At 39.0% G+C, this 21,291-nt stretch overlaps 1 protein-coding gene across 6 annotated transcripts in view; it reads left to right on the top strand.

The window, feature by feature from the left end:
* Positions 1-10,938, top strand: part of LOC113676053 (spectrin beta chain) — a 43,152-nt gene extending 32,214 nt beyond the window's left edge. For all 6 annotated transcript variants that reach the window (XM_089193446.1, XM_089193443.1, XM_089193444.1 and 3 more), the window contains 13 exons: positions 294-611; positions 1,183-1,418; positions 1,531-1,693; positions 2,081-2,269; positions 2,639-2,980; positions 3,747-4,288; positions 4,864-5,021; positions 5,115-5,344; positions 5,830-6,060; positions 6,508-6,807; positions 7,437-7,670; positions 7,996-8,213; positions 8,649-10,938. In XM_089193446.1, coding sequence (XP_089049572.1) covers positions 294-611; positions 1,183-1,418; positions 1,531-1,693; positions 2,081-2,269; positions 2,639-2,980; positions 3,747-4,288; positions 4,864-5,021; positions 5,115-5,344; positions 5,830-6,060; positions 6,508-6,807; positions 7,437-7,670; positions 7,996-8,213; positions 8,649-10,656 — 5,169 coding nt within the window. In that variant the 3' untranslated portion in view covers positions 10,657-10,938. The remainder of the gene's footprint in view (positions 1-293; positions 612-1,182; positions 1,419-1,530; positions 1,694-2,080; positions 2,270-2,638; positions 2,981-3,746; positions 4,289-4,863; positions 5,022-5,114; positions 5,345-5,829; positions 6,061-6,507; positions 6,808-7,436; positions 7,671-7,995; positions 8,214-8,648) is intronic.
* Positions 10,939-21,291: the final 10,353 nt, after the last annotated feature.

Here is a 21,291-nt window from a genome sequence, read left to right as displayed (position 1 = left end):
ACTGATTTGAATTTGTGGATGGTGGCAGCGATTTGTTGTGGAAGCTCAACACGCGAACCAGTTTATCACAGAGACCTTTCACAGCGAACTTTTTCTCCATTCTATCTTTTTGTCCATTTGTTTGCGTTTGTGCTTTGATGGTTCTGTTGTTCCAGATCAAGGGGTGTTGCCTCTTGTTCCCCATCCCCTTCCCCCCCCCCCTCCCTTCAGAAAAGATCAGCTTTCGTGTAGTGGAAATTAAATAGAAATGGTACATCCATGCCTTTGTTTTATACTGGACTTTCGTATTACAGGAAGCCGTTGTTTCTTCCGATGACACTGGACGAGACATAGAGCACTGTGTCCGACTGCAAAAGAAAATGAAAGGATTCGATCAAGACTTAGCAGTAGAGGCTGCACGGGTAGAGACGATCAACAAACTGGCCGAGAAACTCATATCGCAGGCACACGCTGGGTCTGCGGATATCACCCAACGTCAGAAGGCGCTGAACGAGCGTTGGAATCGCCTGCAGGATCGAGCCAGCGAGAGGCGTCAGCGTTTAGCAGAGGCTTGCGAGATGCATGCGTTTGACAGAGATTGCAATGAAGTATCTGAAATGATCAATGAAAAGGTTCGTACTCCAGGACAGGATCATAAACAAAATCGTTCTGATGAAGAGTCATTTATCATAGTTTCGCGCCAATGAACTATGAAATAGTACATAATAATAGGTAGACCTCGGAGGACAAAGAATTGAAAGGAAAAACCTCGTCATTTGAACTGCTGTTTTTACGAAGTCTTAATTTAAGAACATTCCTGGTTGGGATTTTTAAAGGTAAAGCTAATCAAGAACAGGCGGACTAGTTTTAGACCCTTCTTAATTTTTTTCTGGACGTTTGCTAGAGAGCTTCAAGGCTCATTTTCGTAGTTCGCGTTCAATAAAAGCCGAGAGCAGGGTATGGGTACCACACGTTCAATGAATGCCCTTTGACCTTAAGAGTGACTAGCATCTAATTTCTCCTTACAATATCTCCCCTGAGTCACACAATAATTGAAATGATTACCAACTCAGTAAGCTCTTGATTTGTTAAACAAATTTTCCTTGTCAGTACCTTTGGAAATTTATAGAGGACAGTATGGCAAATGTGCATACTGATGTAAAGGCTCAAAGGATGAAAAGTTTTCGGTTTTTTTTGTTTCAGGCTGTGATATTTTCTAGTGATGATTACGGCCGTGACCTGCCTGGTGTCGAGGCTCTGTTGCGAAAACACGACGACCTGGAACGAGATTTGACAGTCATCGAAGGTAAAATGGAGGCGCTCGAAAGCGAGGCTCGTCGACTGGCTAGGTCCCAGCCCCACATGGTAGCCACCATTCAGGAGAGGCAAAAAGGAATTATAGAAAACTGGGAACGACTGAATGACTTGTTCGATGAAAGGTAAACAGGGCTTTCAACATGATTATGAGGCAGCAAATGATTTTTTTCGGTGTTGTTAACAAAACAACAAATTTTAATCCTATTCTAACACAACCTTTGCAAATTTTATCAGGAAAGGTAAACTAGAAGCCAACCGACTCTTACAAATTTTTCAAATGGATTACCGCGATTTGATGGCGTGGATGACAGACCTAGCCACGCGAATTTCATCCGGGGAAGCAGCCAAGAATGTTAGAGAAGCAGAGGCGTTGCTCGAACTACACACAGAGAGAAAGGTACTGTGAGGAATGAGTGTTCACTGTGACGGAGGACTAACGCTTGCCATGTCAGCTTTAGAAACTCTTCACGGAAGCCAATGTACGTTATCGACTCTATTGATAAAACCAAATTATCCTGTTACACCCCTACCGACTCAGCACCAAGGTTTCTTTAGAAACCTACTCTCTTTACTCCCTAGTGTTTTGGCTCTTTCTTGACTGCTCTTCTTTCACGTGATCTTCTCGTGCCCTGTCTGTTGCAGGTTATGACAAGAGAAACTTCATCCAGCTGATAATCTAATTGTCTGTGTGCCGGATGATCTATTTATATTGTAAATAGGAATTGTATGTTTATCCCTTCTTGGAGATTGAAGGTTGAAGTGATGTGTTCTCTCTCTTTCCCAGGGTGTGATCGAGGCTCGCTTGGAGTCGTTCAATAGTGCGCATGCGTTTGGGCTCAGTTTGGTGGACCAGGGACACTTTGCAGCAGAAGAGATTCAAGAGAACTGCGAAGAAATGAGTCTTGTCAAAGACGAGTTGTTGGAGTCTTGGGAAGAGAGACAAATAGAGTTATCCCAGTCTTTTGAATTACAGGTGTGGTAGACTTGACTATTTGGCTAAGTTGTGTTGTGACTTGGGGTCACCGTCTTCACGCAACGTTTCGAATGAGAGTGTCTCTTGCGTTGCGTGGTATTACAGCAAAAGGCCGCTTACTGTAGATACCATATACAAATCTTTTTAAGTCGAAAATATCCCCGAAATTTTCAGTCCTTAAAGTAGAAAAATAACAGAAGCATATGAACTCCAAACGTCTAAAGACTGATCGGCTACAAGGTATATCAAAAAAACACACATTTGTTGCGAGCTGCAATTTAGAGGCTTCATTGAAATGGTTTAAACCTGTGATCAGGGTTACGTTTTTGGCCTCAAAACGCGCTCTAATACTTACCGTTGTCTTTCTAGCTGTTTCTACGGGACGCGGATCAGGCCGACACATGGATTTCAACAAAAGAAGCGTTTTTGCAGGCAGACGAATCAAGCGACAGCTTGGACACAGTGGAAACACTGCTTAAGAATCAGCATAACTTCGAAAAATCACTGACAGCCTACGAAGAGAAGATCAAAGCTATACAACAATCCGCTGACCAGCTCATACAGAAGGACCACGTGGACTCGGGCCTAATTAGCAAAAGATGCAGAGAAGTGTTGGAAAACTGGGAACGACTGAAAACGCTGGCCACTGCAAAGATTGGAAATCTTGGTGAATCAAGGAAGCTGTTTCAGTTCCTTAGGGATGCTGAGGAGGTGAGAAACAATGGTAGTCTGTATGTTTTACTTTTTCAGTTTAACACGCAGTGTAATAGTATTAACGAAAAAATTTCGTCATTTTGATTGGCTGAAAACGAGTGCATTTTTCATGTAAAACGAGTGAAAAATTGCAAATAGTGCGCGCGCTGCCAAAATATTTTCTGTCTTGACTTTCTGTGATGCGTTTTTTATGTAAGTTATTAACAAGTAACAACATGATTTCGCGTGCAATTTGGTGTAAATAAACACTTGCAAAACAAAAACCACAAATTGCACTCGACCTACAGGCTTGTGCAATTTTGTTGTCTTCGAAAATTTACTCGTGTTTATTAGCCCCAAATCGCAAGAGAAATCATGTTATTACCTCTACTAATTGTGGAGGCCATTTCTAAATTACCTTTGGCCTCCTTTTCGAAACGAGGCCTGCTGCTCGACCACTCGTATGAATACGAGTTTAATTTGCATGCGAATGAGAACTTATAATCATATTAAAGGATGAGCACCAGGACTCGCTTTGAAAATGAGGCCAAGGTGATTCGGAAATGGGCTATTGTGAAAAGAGACTGAATATCGTTATTATAAACCTAGCTAGTTTAGCTCAGCTATTTCAACTGCGCGAGGGACCTGCTTTACATTGCCATGGTGCGCGTCCATGTCGTGCGTGTATTACATTGAATTACGAGGTTCACGCGTGACACGCATGTAGCGCGCATCCTGCATATTGCCAGGATCAGTCATGTCGAATTTCGCTTTCTTGTAACAGATTGAATCGTGGATGAACGAGAAACTACAAACAGCTTCCGAGGCATCGTACAGAGAAACATCCAATCTACTTCAAAAACAACAAAAACATCAAACTTTTGAAGCCGAGTTAGCTGCTAACAAAGGTCAGCTTGACAATGTGCTTCGCGCTGGACAGACTCTGTCGGAATCCACTCCCCAATCACGTGAAACAGTAGAAACGAGGCTTAAAGATGTCAAAGAGTTGTGGAAGCTTTTGGGTGACATGTCGAGCAGTAAAGGTCAGCGGTTAAAGGAAGCGATTCAAAGGCAAACGTTTGAGAAGAACGTTGGAGACTTGGAAACGTGGATTTACGAAGTAGGAAATACTTTGGCATCAAAAGATTTCGGTAAAGACGTGAAAAGTGCTAACAATCTCATCAAGAAGCATCAATTGCTCGAAGCAGACATTACATCTCGAGAGGAGAGAGTGAACGATATACTGAGTCAAGCGATAGAGTTTGTTGAGGCAGATCATTTTGAGAAGGATGAAATTGAAGACAGAGCGAAAGCGGTGGCAGAAAGGTAATCCTTTGTTGAAAGAGAAAAATGAAATCAGTATCTTTGATCTAACCTGAGCTCTCCTTGAAACATTCCATCCAGTTTGGTGATGGTCTAGGTGAGAGTGGTTCTGAAAAGTACTCAGTGACAGTTACTGACGTTTCGACAACTTGAGCTGAAGTCATCTTTGGAGTCAAGCGGGGAATTGTCTTTTCAGTCAAATGTCTGTTCCTTGAAAATTATTGTAAACCTTTTAGTTTTGCAGTGTTGTTATCGGCTGAAGACTTGAGTAGCCCTCATCCGTAAAAAACGACCAGTCGGTCATTATAGACCAGACTTAAGACATTTAGCCGATAAAAGACAACACTTTAATTGACTCTGATGTTGGGAATACACTCACCTGAATGATCACTGGCTCCACGCGATCGACTGACACTCCTTATTTCAGCTTTTATTGAGAAAAGAACTCAGAAAACCAGAGTTTTAATCGAGGAAACGTTCTAGCATTGTACGAATACTTTTGAAGATGAAGGCACTGCTCATTTGAGAATATAAACACTGGTATGAAGTTTGTTAAGTGTTCTTTTGTTTTATTTTAGATTTAAGTGCCTTTCTGAGCCAGCTGAAGCACGAAGAAACAAACTGCAAGATTCACTCGCTCTTCAGCAGTTCCTCTCTAATGTGGAAGAAGAGCTGGCCTGGATACGAGATGAGGAACCGCTGGTCAAGTCAGATGACTTAGGGCGCACCCTCATCGGTATGAAAAACTAGAACATGCCAAAGAAAAGAATATTTCTTCTCTCTTTTCTATAAATCACAAATAAAATTCAAAAACATGTTTTATCTGCAGGAGTTCAAAATCTTGTTAAGAAACAAGAAACAGTGGACTCGGAGATCACAGCGCATGAACAGCTGATAAATACCGTTATGTCTACCGCTGACCAACTTATTGAGCGTGAGCATTATGCTTCCGAAGAGATCGAGGCTCGATGTGCTGACTTGCAAGAAAAATGGGCCGAGCTGACGAGTTTGTCAGCAACACGTCATCAGAATCTGCAGGAATCCCTCAAGGCTCAGCAGGTCAGAAATAGAATCTGAAACCTTGAAACGAGAAGGCCGTAACGATTTTTGCGAGTACCAGTAACACTTGTACTTCTCCAATCCCCTTCCAGAGCAACCATGATTTTTTTTTTCGCTTCGATAAAGAATCCCTGAAGCCCACTGACTTCGTAAACCGTGGTTTGGGTTAGACTTTGCGTAAATAACGGGCCCTAAGTTTTTGCATTTATTTATATGTAGCTCCAACATTAGTACGGCGAACTATTTGTTATTTTTTAATTGTTAGCGGCATATCAATACTCGTCCTTTTGCAGGTGTTTAAAAGAATCAGTCTTTATACAGTGTCAGAGTCATCGTAATGTTGTAATCGAAGATGGTCCTTTCATGGAACATGTTACATTCTTGAAGATTCTCGTCCGACTTTGAATATTTTTTTCTTGAAAAAACACGCCCTTTGTCTTCATATATTTCGTCTTGTAACACTGGTGTTACCTTCATTTCCTCAGTTCTACACGGAAGTTACTGAGGTGGAGACCTGGATTCGAGAAAAGTTGCCACGAGTCTCTAGCGATGACTATGGCCGGGACGAAACTATGGCCCAGTCCCTGCTGCGTAAACATGAGACTCTGGAACTGGAATTAGACAGTTATAGGGCAAAAGTCGGTGATCTCAGAAACACGTGCCAGGTGCTTGTAACAGCTGGGAATTTCGACGCTGAAAAGATTCAAAGACGCCAGGTAATAAGAAACGACTTGTAACGTTTATAACTAAGTGAGCTTAGACAAAATATGGGATTGAATTCATTTCATTCTACTTCTGCCCTATGAATTGCCCAGGCAGACGTGCCATCCTTTTAACGTATCAAAGGGTAGGCCAGGCTTACATTTTCATAGTTAACTCAGGCTTCCTGAAGCGTGAAAAACCGCGAGTGAGCAAGTCGCGATTATTATCGATTTTGCATCTGATTGGTTGAGAAAATGGAGCGAGTTTTTTGAACAATTGGTGACCGAGGTAAAGTTAAATTTATGTAATCCGAGAATGGTTTACACACTTATTGGAAAATTTCTCCAAGCTACAGTTGCTAACCGTCTTAATTCTCCTAACCCGTTATCGGTTGTTCTTAAGCGGTGTTACGATCGCTCCATGGAATCAAAGGGCGTAATTGTCTTTCTTTTCTTCCTTAGTCGGAGATGGAGACTCGTTTTGAACAACTGAGCGAAAAATCCTCGTATCGTCGCCAGCGTTTGTTAGATTCCAACCAGCTGTTCAACTTTTTCCGGGAAGCCGACGAAGTTGAGTCGTGGATTGCTGACAAGGAATCGATTGCCATGTCGGATGACTACGGCCGCGATATTGAGCATGTAGAAACTCTGCTCAAGAAGTTTGAAGACTTCACACGTGACTTGGTGACTTCTGGCGAGAGGATTGCTAGTCTTACCACGCAAGCGCAAACTCTTCTGGATGAGGGTCACAGTGAAGGAGAAGTAAGTAATGTTGGGCTTTTTGTTCGTATTTGGGTATGGCTTTCCTGAAAATGTACTAATTTACATAAATTCCTCATCATTTTTATGCCTTTTCTCCATTTCTTACGCATGTTCTTTTTGGTCGATGGCTGTTTTGAAATAAGAGTATGTAGATATGTCAGTTGTATCTGAGATTTTAACGTTTTTTTGAGGACTGTTTTATGAAAGCAATAATTCCATGTTAACGGAGCATCATCTCACCTCTTGAGGAGGGGGTATTTTTGCGACTGCCTCTGAGGTTTTCGTAGCTTTCTCAAATTTCCACAATTCCCTTCTTGTTTAGTTTAGACTATGTAAACACGGATAAAATCCTCTTACATTGTTTAAGTATAAATCGGACCAGGCTATGTTTGTTCTCTTAGTCTGTCCGTCTACAACAGTGTGGAACTTCCTTTGAAGGGAAGCCCTTTACACTAAATTTCGTGACCTTGAATAGAAGTGTCTCAAAAGTAATTTCCTCTATACTCGTAATTTGAGGAAGCTGTGCTCAATACTGATTACCAAGATAATATTAATATACAGAGCATAACAAAGAAATCTATTCAAATCAATGAGTGAGGTAAGTCTGAATTGTTTATTTTCTTCTTCAGGCAATAGAGAATCGTATGGAGGAGGTTTGTTCTATGTGGGACACATTGAAAGAGAGAACCAACGCGCGTCTTGAAGCACTGGACCGAGCGAGAGAAATCCACGCCTTTAATCGAAATGTGGAAGATACAAGGGCCTGGATCCAAGAGAAAGAGGCGGCTCTTATGTTCTTTGACGATGGGGCACGTGATCTGAGTGGTGTCCAGGCCTTGCAAAGGAAGCATCAAGGCTTCCAAGTGAGTAATTCTTTAATTTTAAAATATTAGCTAGTTCTAATGATAAATTGATAATACAAATGCCCTTCCCTTTTTGTTGTTGTTTATTTTTGGTAAGCAAACTTTGTTAAATGGTGGGCTTATTTTGATTTATGGTCAATGTCAGTGATGTTCGAAGAAATAAATGAAGAAAATTAAAACTGAAACTCAAAATGTTTTGCCGTTGGGGGTTATGGGGCGAGCACCCTAAATAACGTGACGTAGCATTTAAAATATGGCGTGACACTCGTGACATCACCATACCCGGAATCATTACTCTGGACTTAGGTTATATATTCCTTAACAGTTGGATCTGAAGGCCCTTGGAGAAAAAGTGCAATCAATCGCAAACGAAGCAGAGGACCTCGCTTTAAAGTTCCCTGAGGGTCAGGAACATCTTACAGAACAAAGGGACGAGGTGGTGTCATCATGGCGTCGCTTACAGGAGAAAGCCAGCAGTAAAAAATCCAACTTGACCCAATCTGAGGAGCTGCAGAAGTTTTTAAATGACTTCAGAGATCTCATGTAAGTGTTCTTTCTAGTTTGCTCAATTAAATTGTTTACGTCCCTTTTTTTGCTGTGGGGTTGATAGGGCAAGGTGACCAACTGAAGGGATTAAACGTTTTCACGGACATACAACACTTTCGGTGGGAGCTTAGAAGGATGTTTTACTCTGTCACAGAAATTAGGCCATTGTTCGTTCTCGTTTCCAGTCTCTCCCTATCGCTCCATTGGTGGGAATGAGAGAGACTCTGGGAACAATGTTGATCATTTTTGTAGGTTGCTTTGTAAAATAGGAAAACACTCTCCATCCCTGGTTTCAGTTGTTGCACAAACAGGAAGCTATTTCTTACGACTGTTTACTTTTTAAGTGGTCGTTGATCCGTAAGGTATTGAAATAAACGAGTTTGTTAGAAAGATCGAAACCCATTTCTTAGAGTAAACGTTCTATCTTCCTAGGTCGTGGATCAATCACATGTCATCTGTCCTCAAAGACGACGAACAGCCTGATGACGTCACAAGCGCAGAAAACTTTCTGGCTCGTCACCAGGAGCACAAGGCCGAAATAGACACGCGGCAAAAGAGTGTCAATGAATTCTTTGAAGCCGCTGATACTCTCATCGCCGACGGTCATTCTGCGTCTGCAGACGTTAAGGAAAAGAAGCAGCGACTTCATAAAGAGTGGTTGGCGTTGCAAAACACATGGCAGGAAAAAGGCACAGAATTAGAACGAAGTAAAGAAGTGCAGGTCTTCAAACGAGATGCTGACCAATTAGAGGCGTGGCTCAATGCACGTGACCTTGATCAGGAGTCCGGTGACGTGGGCGACTCGTTGGATGCTGTGGAGGAATTGATAAAGAAACACGAGGAGTTTGAGAACATGGTATTAGCGCAGGAGATGAAGTTGTTGGGAATTATAAAACTGACTCCACAGGAACAAGGAATCCATAAACAGAAGGAAGAAGAAAATGAGATGAGGAAGGAAAGAGAGAGACGGAAGAAGGAAGAGGAAGAAGAAAGAATAGAACGGGAGCTGAGGGAAAAGAAAAGACAGGAAGAATTGAGGCGAAAAGAGGAAAATGATCGGAAGGAAAAAGAAAGGAAACAACGGGAGGAAAGAGAAAAATTACGGGCTTTGGAGGATAGAAAGAGGGCTGAGGAAACAGCGAAAATGGACGAGAAAAGGAAGAAAGAAGCGCAAAGACAGCGCGTGATTTCTGAGGAACAAAGGACGCAAGGGGAACATAGGAATGCACGTGATCGGTTCGACAAAAATCAAAACTACAAACAGTCAAGTCAGGTTGGTAGTCCAAAAGATGAGCGCCAGGCTTCCTCAGCATCAGTTATTGAGGGAATCTTGCAGCGCAAACAGGAATTTGAACCGGGTGCGAAAAAGTCGCCGTTACGTGCATGGAAGACGCTGTACACTGTACTTCGCGGTCACCAACTTTTCTTCTATCGCGAAAAGAAGGACGCGCAGAGTTCAAACTATGCTGTCCCTCCCATTGACGTGAAAGATGGCTTCTGCGAGGAAGCTAGCGATGCTGCAAGAAGGAGGAACGCTTTTAGAGTCCTCTGTGATGACGACTCTGACTATCTCTTTGTAGCGAAAGATCCTTCCGATCTTAAACGCTGGCTCCGATGCATTAGCGAAGCGGCTAGCCAAACGGACCTACCCAGTCCTCCTCCGCCACCTCAAGGTGCACGGCCAATAAGTCTAAAGTCTCCACCACGAACCAAAGGCGAGGAAAGCCCGGAATCCCCGAAGCGAACACAGCCTTACGGTCGAACTTATAAACCATTAATCACCGTTACGAGCTTTGATGACGACGAGGACGTTCTCATAGATCCCCCACCCCCTCCCCCTGTTAGTATCCTCCCTTCCTCTATTCCTTCAGACTTTTCCAACATTGGTGTACCTGTGGGCGGCGATCTCAAAGATAAACTTTACCTCGTAGAGGATTTAGAGAGTCTTCCATTAGAGCCGGATGATCCCCCAACCGTTCCTCCACCGGATTTTGCTGACTTTGACGGCCCCTCCGATGACGAGCTTCCTGTTTTACCGACATCACCTCCACCAGAGTTTCTTTCTGACGATGAGAATGCTTTTGATAACGACTTTGAAGATTCCTCTCTAGCTTACAAACCTTCATTAATGCATCACTCTGCTGCATCTCCCAAGGAGAACACAAGACCGACCCCTCCCCCAGTGGCACCTAAGCCGGAGGGGCGCACGCGATCAGACTCTAATGACTCGCTGCAAAAAGGTCCAAAACCTCCCGTCAAACCTAAACCCATTTTTGACAGAACTCATCTGCATGGACAGCGGTCATCAGACAATGGGCATGCCCAAGACATTCCTAGCCCTTTACGGTCAACGGTACACAGCGTGGAGAGTCCGCCTGACGAGAAAAAGAACGAAAAAAGGAAAGGAGTTTTGGGAAACATTCTCAAGAGGAAAAAGTGACACATGATAAAAAATCAATTTTATTAAAGACACATAGAAATCAATTTTTTAAAGTAGAAATTAGCACTTGCTGAAGTGTTTAGAATTACCAGTTGTGAAGAATGCATTTTTAAACTGCTACACATATTTTCACTAGAACTAGATTTTTAGAGGAATTTTTTTGATATTTTTTATAAATCATGTGTCAGATATTTCTATTTAAATGTAGATTTCAAGATATTTAAATGTAAATAAAGTATTTTTTTTTTTTACTATTAGATAATAAAAGGGAGAACTTACTCGATAATGAAGTCTGTTTTGAATTCCAAAAAAATTGAACGGTAACTATACGCTGCGCAAAGCTACAAAGGGGTTTTTTTGTCGTGTAGGAAGCCTTCACTGGGGAAACAATTTGTCTTCGAGCTAAAGAAAATATCTCGTGTTGTGAAGATTCGATGGAACTGTCGGGAAATAAGATTCAAAATGTGCAGAAGCTGGAAAGAAAATACAAGCACTGTTCATGTCTGAATGGTATACGCCATTTTGGATCGGGTGGGTTTTTTTGCTTGCAAAAGTATGAATAGAGCGGGATTATACGAATAGTGTTGTAAACCGTAAAGCATCACACGATTCGTGCACGAAACTTCACCTATCTGTTTCGATTTTTCACACCCTTGATAACTTAAAGGCGACTTGTTCCATCAATGGAGGTTTTCTGTAACCTCTTGCCTTGTTCACCACCAAGGACCACAGCAAAGAACGATGTGTGGGGTGATCTCTCTATCAATTTATTTACTACCTTGATCCCTCAGAGTGATTAGCAGCTTAATTCTCCTACGACATCATCCCTGAATCAAACATGAATGTTATAAGAAGAGAGGAAATGATCACAAACCAAAGAAGTTCTTGTTTGTCACGCAAATTCTCCTTTTTAGCACCTTGGGAAATGAACAGAGAACAGTAATTATTTTTTACAGCAAAAGAAACATCCGACTGAGATATAACGAGATGATCGGGTAAGCTGTTATAAAATGATGGAAAAGTGATTCTCGTGGGAAAGTTCAACTTTATCCGAGATCGAGTTAGTTTTTCAACAATTTCAACGATGTTTTCACCTCATTACTGAATTTTGCTGAGGTTTATAAATCGAAAAAAACCAAAGACCCTCTTAATGAATTTCAGCCCGCCCTTCATTGTTGGAAACTCATTTGAATTACAAATAACTCTTTGAATTAATATTCAAGTTTAGAAATCACTCTTACACGTGGAAAGAACTCTCGGAGTACAGGAACGCTCAAGTTCTTTTTCAGCCATTCTTGGGCCATGGAACACTTCATTTCAACCCTGTTACTTGAATGTCGTGTTTTCTGTCCAACGCGCCCGGCGCTGGCATCTTCGAAGTTGCTAAATCGCGCAGTTCAATTCGACACGGGATGGATTGATCGAAACCATTTTGTTACGACATTTCTCAAGGTAAATAACGTAAATAAAAAACAGTAATCGTTTTTTCGTTGTTTCCTTTGAAAATCAAGCCTTAAAGTTGAATGTAAAAAGGAACAGTATGTAAAACTTAGTACGGTGTATTTGAAAGACAAATACGTATTCAGAAAGGCCGCCATGACAGTTGCTAGTGAACCGTGTGACTTTTAGGGCAGAGGCATAAAATCGATACTTTAGTCAGTGTTAGTTTGTAGATCACCCATTTACTTATCCAAATTTTTTCCATTTCTTTACTTAATTTCATACCATGTAGAGATATTTACGCTTATAATATGTAAATATTTAATTTGTTTTAAACGCTTTTATCATTTTCTCACATTCGCCAGAGAATATACATGTTGATTGTCAGACCTTTTTCACCTGACGAATGTTTTTTGAAAGGAAAAGTTTCTCTCTGCTTTAGACTGGTAGCTTTTATGACCTCGTTCATTAAGGCATTTTTTTCTACAGCAAACCTGTTAATTTCTAAAATCAACGAAGACCGCCAATCCTAGATCTCCAAACAAGTTTTTCTTCCGCTCTCTAAATACTGATTCTTATGTATTTTTATTTTTATCATTACTTATCTAGAGATCGGTATAAATGTATTCCCATCATATTTTTTTCTTTTGCTAAGATAGCATCAAGCATAGAATGACATGACATGCAACAGGAATGTGGAGGATACCATTAAATTAATAAGGTTGGTTTTTCAGTTTTGTTACGAATTCAACTCATATAAGCCTGTTAATACCTAACTCTGACTCCGTGAGTGGTTCCAATTCAAAACCAATCAAAAAATTAAAAAATAAACAACAAGGAATTTACATCAAACAAAACTTATCTATTTTCTTCATAGCTGATTTACTCGATCTCTGTCTGATTAAGTTGACTGGCAGTAACTCGCAGCACTGATAAAATAAGGACGCAATACCGTTGCCCTTCATTTGTTCCTGGTAAAATTTTATTTAGAGAAATCCTTGGGCATTGTTACCGGTGATACGACAATCATCCTGTCTTCCAATTTACCGTTTCAACGGGTTTAACCATGTACTTTCAAGTTTAAGTGCCTAAATCAAAGTGTGGTCTTTGTCTATTGCTATAAATATTTTCTGAGGCGTTTGAATGAATTTCGTGTTACCTGCGTTCAATTAAGGACATGTGAATTTCTTTTCACAATGCAGTGGCTTAACTTTTTCTTATCGTTCACAATAAGAAGTACTCGCCTTTCTCAAACAAATTTTTTTTTTCTGTAAATCGGTTTTTAGATTTCCGGCCAAATTTAGATTCTGGTTATTCTCTGCCAGATCAAAACCTTTTCACTCTATTTAATGAAAACCTTAGTAACTGATTTTAAATTATGATGCCCAGCTCTTGAGGTTGGAACTAGATTAAGTAAGCTCGTAACATAAGTAGTTCTCATTCTTTTCCTTAATATCTGTAGCTGGTATGTTGAACTCTTGGATGGTATCATTTTCAAAATTAGAACTTCTTTACTTAAAAAAACGCTTGGAGCCTAATTGTCAAACAGTAAAAGATACAATTCTCACGGATGAAACTAGACTGAGAGAGTATGCTTCCAAACATAGATATCGTTCCTTATGTTTCTTTCAAAATGTATCAACTGATAGGCTCTTGAAGCTCTAACCAAATTCGATGAATTTAAGCCAAAAATAGTTGTTTCCTCCTCAACTATACTTTTTGAGTTTACTATCAACTGGTAACGAACGCCCTTTTTTTAATTCAATGTAATGATTTGAAGCCTAATAGTTAAATTACTGAGCCCCTAGGGCTTAATACAAATTCTTTAAGTATGCTCAAAAGATTGGTCTTCCTCCATTCGCTTATTTTGCAGAAATTATTTTCAATCCTCAGATAGGCTGTTTAATTTTCAGTAAGGGTTAGAGCCTAGTTCGTTCTTGTGGCTGAAACCAACAAAGGCATCTTGCCTCAGAACAACAGCTCTTGTTCCAGATCATTGTTTGAAAGCGACAACGAATGTCACGTAAGGCTGCAACAATCTGCCCGTAAAACCAAAGGCTGCAACAATCTTCTTTCGAACTTAGGCTCGTAAAACCAAAGGCTATACAATGTTTAACCATGATGTTATGCCTAAACTTTCACAACTTGTAAAAATTTTTTACACTTCTACTGGTAATATTCTTGGGAGACAGACCCGATAGCCTCGCTTTTGCGGACGCTAATATAAGAAACCGCTGTCCAATCAAACCACGCATGCGGATCTGGAATAAGGGCTAACGATTCTATTTGTGTAGGTATTCAGTTTAAATCTTAAAGGAACTTAGTCTTTGGTTTTCAGTTTACTTTCCAGTGATATTTGTGAAATAGATTTTCATATCCCATTTTCTAAAGAAACTGTTAGGTTTGAGTGATGAAGACAAACTTCTGAAAACTTTTCGGTTTGTTTACAGCACTTGTTTGGCCTTATTCGCCTGGGTACATGTACTGGAAAAAATGGCCTACACATCTGATGCAAATACAGAACGCAAATACAAATGCAAGGAAACACACGAGTGACTTACCCCAACGCAAATCCAAATGCAAACGTAAGCGTTAACGAAAAGGAATTTAAATTTTGCGCTTGCATTTCCATTTGTGTTCGCTTCCCACGCACGCAAACCCCTGTGCGTTAATAAACTGTACCCTGTTCCCTTGATCAAATTTCAGGGGTTCGATATCATATCTCATTAAGTAGCTGTTGTATGACCCAAAGATTGAAAAAAAAAATACTATTAGTTTAAAGATCTTCGCAACGATAGAGTTTGTCAAAAGAATTGAGAATTTAATTTTATATGTAAGACTATTTCACTTTTCTCGCTTCACTTTTCATCAGCTGAAATCTTTACACGAGCAAATTTCACTTGTGTTGTTTACCAGAGAATGATTTTAAAAATATGTGTTGTTACAAGAATAGTTTGCAGCCTTTCATTAATCCTTCAACTCCCGTGAGTGACCAAGACAGAATTTCTCCCTACTATAGCTATAGAATATCATGCAGACAAGTGATGAGAATTAAAAAAAAATATAAATTATGGGATTACTAATTGATCCGATACCAAATTCTCCAAACTAACATGATGAGAATCGTTTGGCAGACAGTAAGGAGAATTACCAATGAGATCTTGGGAGTTGAGGGTTAATTGTCTTTCATTCTTAAAAGACACTCCTCGGGGATTCGATTTTTTATTTTTTGAAAATAATCACCATTCTTTTCACACCATGAGTTACATCCGTGCGTTTATTCAGTGCGAACAGAAACTCGCAAGAATAGTTGTCTGTTTGTTGTTGTTTTGTTTAATGGTTTTTTATTTTTTTCACTTCCCTGGCTTTTTCTGGTTGAGAAATTTGAACAGGAGCAAAGTATTTTTAGTTCATAAGATCAGTAGAAGTTAAACTTGTTAAAGTATCAGTTGAATTTCGACATGCTCTCAGAGAAATTACAAGCGCTCACCGAGAGGAATTTTAAGTTCAGGCACGACCGATGAATAAAAAAAATTTCTGTTCGGATGTAAATAGTGCAGTTCATGGACACAAGTGGAGGAATTTAACCATGGTTTATTGCAACCAAAGAAACAACAACGACGACGACGACGACAAATTCCTCATTTTATTCACCATTGATCGTGTGGTGAACTTGCCAAAGCGAGGTTTACAATCCATTTTGTATTTGTTGATTTGTTGCTATTTTCATTTTTTGCAGACTGACTCTTGAATATCTGCGATGCTGCAAGGAAGACTATGATTCCGTTGAGGGAAAGGTCTATTCCGAAAAACAAATGTGGTTTTGCAAGAATGCTGCGAGTCAGACTCATTTGCCAGAATCAAGGACAAAAAGACAAACAAATGATATTTTGCGATTTTGTAGGACAGTTTAAAATTATGTTCAAGGTTGTTAAAAAAAATTGCAATTTTCCCGTCAAGAAAGAGGTACGCATGTTCCAATTTTTTCATTATTGGTTCTGTAAGTAATATCTGTTCAAATGCATCGAATTTTCCCGCCAAAAAACTTAGAAAATTCAATAAATCACACGTGTTTCACACTACAAATAATTTTATTTGTTTTAAAGTGTATAGTTCTAAGTAAATTATTTAATTAAGTTTCGAAAAAAATTTTTCGTATATATACTAAGACTTTTGGCGGGAAAATTTGGAGGAATTTGCACAGAGTTCCCCCTGACAACTTTATCGGCAAAAAAATCAAACAGTCCTTCCTTAAAATTTCTCGCTAAAAACTATTCAAACAGTATCTCAAGCGAAAGATTGTAAGCTAAACGCTAATGCGTGTATACCTTTCTAGCAAAATTAAGAAAGTTTTCGATAATGTCTCTTTTTCGAGACAGTTTAAACTAGCTGGAAATGATGTGCGTGAATTTTCACGAAAAAGCATCATAGCAATGTACAATCAGTTCAATCAGAATTTATCGTCGGAATGGATTTTTTTTCGGTGTTGTTCAAATCTGAAGAACAATCAATTGCTTTTTCGTTTTTGTTTTTGTGTTATGTCGAGCAATAATGCTTTTTGGAGATGAAAGATCTTTAAAGAAGCCAGCTTTCGAATGTAACACAGGACGAGAAAGACCCGGAAATTTTTATTTCTTCAAACACTGTCTTTTTTAGCAGAGTACAGAAAAAAATTTAATGGCATACAAGAATGGATTTTCTTTCATCAGTTCCAGTTATAAGTGTAAAGCTGAAATTTTCTCAATAAAACAATGACTTTGTATTTGAACATAATTTTGTCCAAGCATAAAAAGAAAATAATTTGAAAAATAAGGTTAGACATTTTTTTAGCTGCTCAAGCTAAGAAACCTCAAAATTAAATAAAAATACTTTCAATTGTATTCCTGTAGCAGTTTTGAAAATAGATATGTATCAATGGAGCACACAACTATTATTTGTTTTCAGCAGCAAGATTTCACAATTACGCTCCGAGTTTTCTATTCAATGAAGTAAAAAAGTTTTTATCTAGACTCCAACGGCAAATTGTTCAAATTAAATTCCGCCGAAAAAGCAGAGATCGTTCAATTAAACTCCGCATTTTAATCATTTATTGAATAAGATAAAAAAAATCAAATTGTGTCATTAAAACGATGAACTCATTAATTTTGAAGATTGAAACCATAAATGTTTTTGGAAATTTTTTTTTTTACGAGTGCAGATTCTTGTGTTTCATTGAATGACAGCAGAAATCTTCCTTCTACTTAAAGAGTGAAATAAATACGTAACATCCTAAAACCTAATGCCTGATTCAAGGACTTTCTGAGAAATTTCTTAGAGTGTCTCAATGGGGATAACCGTTAGTCGTAAAACGGCCAAAAAATTTAGCCGTTAGCCGTTAAATTTTAACCGTTAGTCGTAAAAAAAGTTTACCGTAAAAAATATGTCTAGTGTAAAGGTGTTAACCTTTAGCCGTAAATTAACCAAAATTTTAACCGTTAGCCGTAAAAGCCATCACCCCATTGAGACCCTCTTCTTACGTCAGGTATAAGCCCGACGTAAGAATTCTAATCTCATTAGATGTTCAAATTGGGAAAACTGCGTTACATAAGCCAGTAAAAAAGGCAACCATTCAAATAATTTAATTCAGAAAAATCAAGTTTCAAACAGAAGAGGTCAGTGTTATTCATTCGCGTCTATAAAATTTTGAGTGAACTTGTATCATAGATTCGCACTGTTCGTTGATTTGACGTGTTTCTTCAACATTTCCTATCTTTATGAAATCATAGCACCAAGATTTCTTCATTCGACGGAATGAATTTGTGAAATACCTTGAGGAAATACGATATCGAATAAAGTATTTGAAGAAAAAGGAATGGGCAGTGCTTAGCTTGAAGTGAGTCGCAGCCAAGGGTTGTGCGTGTTCCTTTGTTGGGTCAAACTGAGATTTAGAGGAGAGGACGTGTTTTCTCCGATAGTTCCTATCTTTATGAAATCATAGTACCATAGATTTCTTCATTCGGCCGAATGAATGCGTGAAATACTTTAAGGAAACATGATACCGAATAAATTATTTGAAGATAAAGGTTTCATTCCGCGCGCTGCTGTTCGACCTATGTTTATAGGGGGTCGTCAAAGACTCGTAGCCTGTTTTCTTGTTACGCGTGTGCGTTATGGCCGATTTCTTTTAAATTTGGTGATGCGAAAGCTAACAAAATCTTAACCGTTTAAATTTGAGTTTATATATCAGAATTTAGCCTACACAAATCATTTCCATCCCGCGACTTGTCATAAACATCATACGCTATGCATTTGAGTTATTGTTCGTGCAATGTTTCCACGATTAAAAAAAAATCCATCTTCATTTCCATCTTTTAAATTTTCCTTGAGAGTTGTTGTCAGATACTTCTTCCGTTCTTTATCGACCGATTTGCCTGCTGTTTAAATCTCTTTCTATTTATTCTTATGCTTATTGGCACGATGTGTAGAAAACATGTTAGCGCCGATGCAGATCGCCTTCAGAGATAAAAATCGATATTTCTTCGCCAGCAGCTGGCTTATGTAACGACACTATCTATCTAACTGGGATTTTTTATGCTTCGCAATCAGGCATTAGAGTTTTACAAGTTGACAAGAGAACACTGGTTTAAAAAAAAAAACAAGAAAACTTTAAACTGATCTGATCTTAACATAGCACTCAATAATTTGAACGAGTATGAAGTTTGGTCAAAACGTTTAAGCCAATGTTCTCTTGCAAACTGAAACTGTCTTCAGTTGGTGTGACAAGAAGATAAATGCAGTTTTTAAGGTGGCAAAGAGTTACTTTCGGTTTTAATATTTTTGCTAAAAATGCCCCTTTTTGAGCAAAGTTCTTTCATTAACCCTATTCATTTCGAGAATGGAATAAAAATTAGATCAACCGGGTTTTCAGTTGGTCAATTTATCTTGACGTTTCTCGTTGCCTTTTTGTATCATAAAAAAAGAAGTACCGTGATACAATTTCTCCTTTCAATTACGTAATATTGAGAAGTTCCCAGTCAAAGGAGTGGTTGGTACTGAATGGCTGAAAGGTGCAAATGTTTCAATTACTAATCCGAAGAAATGGATTTTAGAATTACTTGAAGTCTTTGGTCTGCAGTGCCATCTTAAAAAGTCACATTTTTACACATCAACTAAGATAAAACTGTGATACTTGCTGTTGAGCAAATAAAAATTGAGTGATCAGCGCTCAAGGGTCGACAATTTTGGTGTCATTTTTCTCTAGTCAGGTTATTGCTGTTGTCCAAGTTTATTTTTTGTCAAAGTGTGTTTAGTTCAATTTTCCGATAAAAATTACAATAAATCATCTCTTGTAGTGAAATTTAACGAACAAATCATAAGATCACTCAAGGTTTGCTAAACAGTTCGTACGATTACAAATTAATCCAAAAATGGTGGCTACATTTAAATCATCATTTACCAAGCGTCTTATATCCATTCTCGAGCACATAAAATGGACAAAATAAGATAGAACACAGCCACCCTTTTTGGTAATGTTACTCAATAATTTCAGAGTTCTTATCTTTGCAGTATCCTCTCCATATTTAATGATTCAGAAGTCTTCACTTGGCCAGATTCCTCCTTCTTATACCCTTTTGACGACATTCCTCCCCCTGAAATATAAATTATCATTCTGATTAGGGACTGCGTACTGTTTGAAATTCATAAAAAATATATATTACACTGCTAACGACAACTTAAGAATCTCCAAAGCTTTTAAATGGATTAAGCTCCGTTTCTATGGAGGACAAAATTCTTTATGGAAAGAAATATTAATCCATGTCTTCTAAGATACACGAGGTGTGTTAAGCTACAGATGATATCCCTAAGGAATTTAACATTCGACCTAAAGGAAAAATTTAATTCCAAGCTCATAATGATAAGTACTACCAAGGTGTCACCATAGTTGCTCAAGAAAATATTTCGCGTTGAAGAGACTCTAATACTGAACTACTAAAACATGTTCGCTCCCTAATGAAGATAGTTCAATTCCATGAGTATTCTGGAAGGGTTTACGGCAATAACTTTCAAAGGAGAGCTCACCTTTAATTCAAATAAACCAAGAATACTTTCTGTTGCTCTTCGTTACAGTAAAAACGTGTTATTTCCTTTCCAAAGTACAGTTGTATCTAAAGCATTATGGACGATACGTCCTCACTCTCCGGCGGACAGCGTGGTTTTCTAAATAATTCTTGAGTTTCTGATAAATATGGATGAACAACCTAAACCAACAAGCGCCTGATACGTCACACGTCAAACGTCTTTGTCAAAGAATTTTGTTTTCACGTGCAGTTGGGTAATCAAGAATAAGAAGCAAAGAAAAGCATTGTGTGCGACGAATTTGCACCTGAAAAGAGGAATGAATTAACAACAATTGAAATGTGCTACGAAACTAACAAAATTGATTTAACAAATACACCAAGGTACACGGTGTGAAAACTGCTGGAACTTAAATAAAATGTCATAAATTTATACCAGAAATTCAAAAAATAAAGCCTAACTTCGAAATTACAAAAACCTGAATGAAGAGGAAACCTCCCACGAAGGAATCGTAAAATACAAAGCAAGCCGTAAGGAATATGACTCACTGATGCATAGCTCTTTTTCGCGTGTTCCGATTTGTTCTCTGGCAAACGGCTAAGATCAATAACCCTCACCCCCAGGAGTGATTGGCATCCAATTTCTCCCCACCGAATCAATCCCGAATCAAAATGACGCTGTAGCGAACGCTCCGGTAAATTTCCAGATAGTTACTCGTACCATTCAATTTATTCGAAAGCAGTGCGTTCGCAACAGTTTCTGACGGTTTGGATAAAGGGAGTAAACGAAATGTCACAAAGAAACGATAAAAGGACGACAAACTGAATAACATTCTGTTCTTTTTCGCACGAAAATTTAAATATATATGTACGGGCGCGGGGACTGAAGCCTAATCGGCAGGTAAACCGCTGGCCCTGAATTTGTTGTAACAGACGCTCTTGATTGTTAGACATATTATCTTTGTGAGCACCATAGGAAATGTATTGAGAACAGTGAGGAGAACTTGCATACTGATGTTTGAGTGTGAAAGGTAAAATTCTTATCCTCACCACCACCCCCCTGATCGCTAGCATTCACTGCCACCACCCCCCTTTCCCTTCGTGGAACCAGTCAATAAACCTGGACATAGCAAAAACACCA

The sequence above is a fragment of the Pocillopora damicornis genome, chromosome 14, assembly GCF_964200805.1.
Source record: "Pocillopora damicornis chromosome 14, jaPocDami1.2, whole genome shotgun sequence".
Lineage (NCBI taxonomy): Eukaryota > Metazoa > Cnidaria > Anthozoa > Scleractinia > Pocilloporidae > Pocillopora > Pocillopora damicornis.
This window is presented reverse-complemented; position numbering and strand designations above follow the sequence as displayed.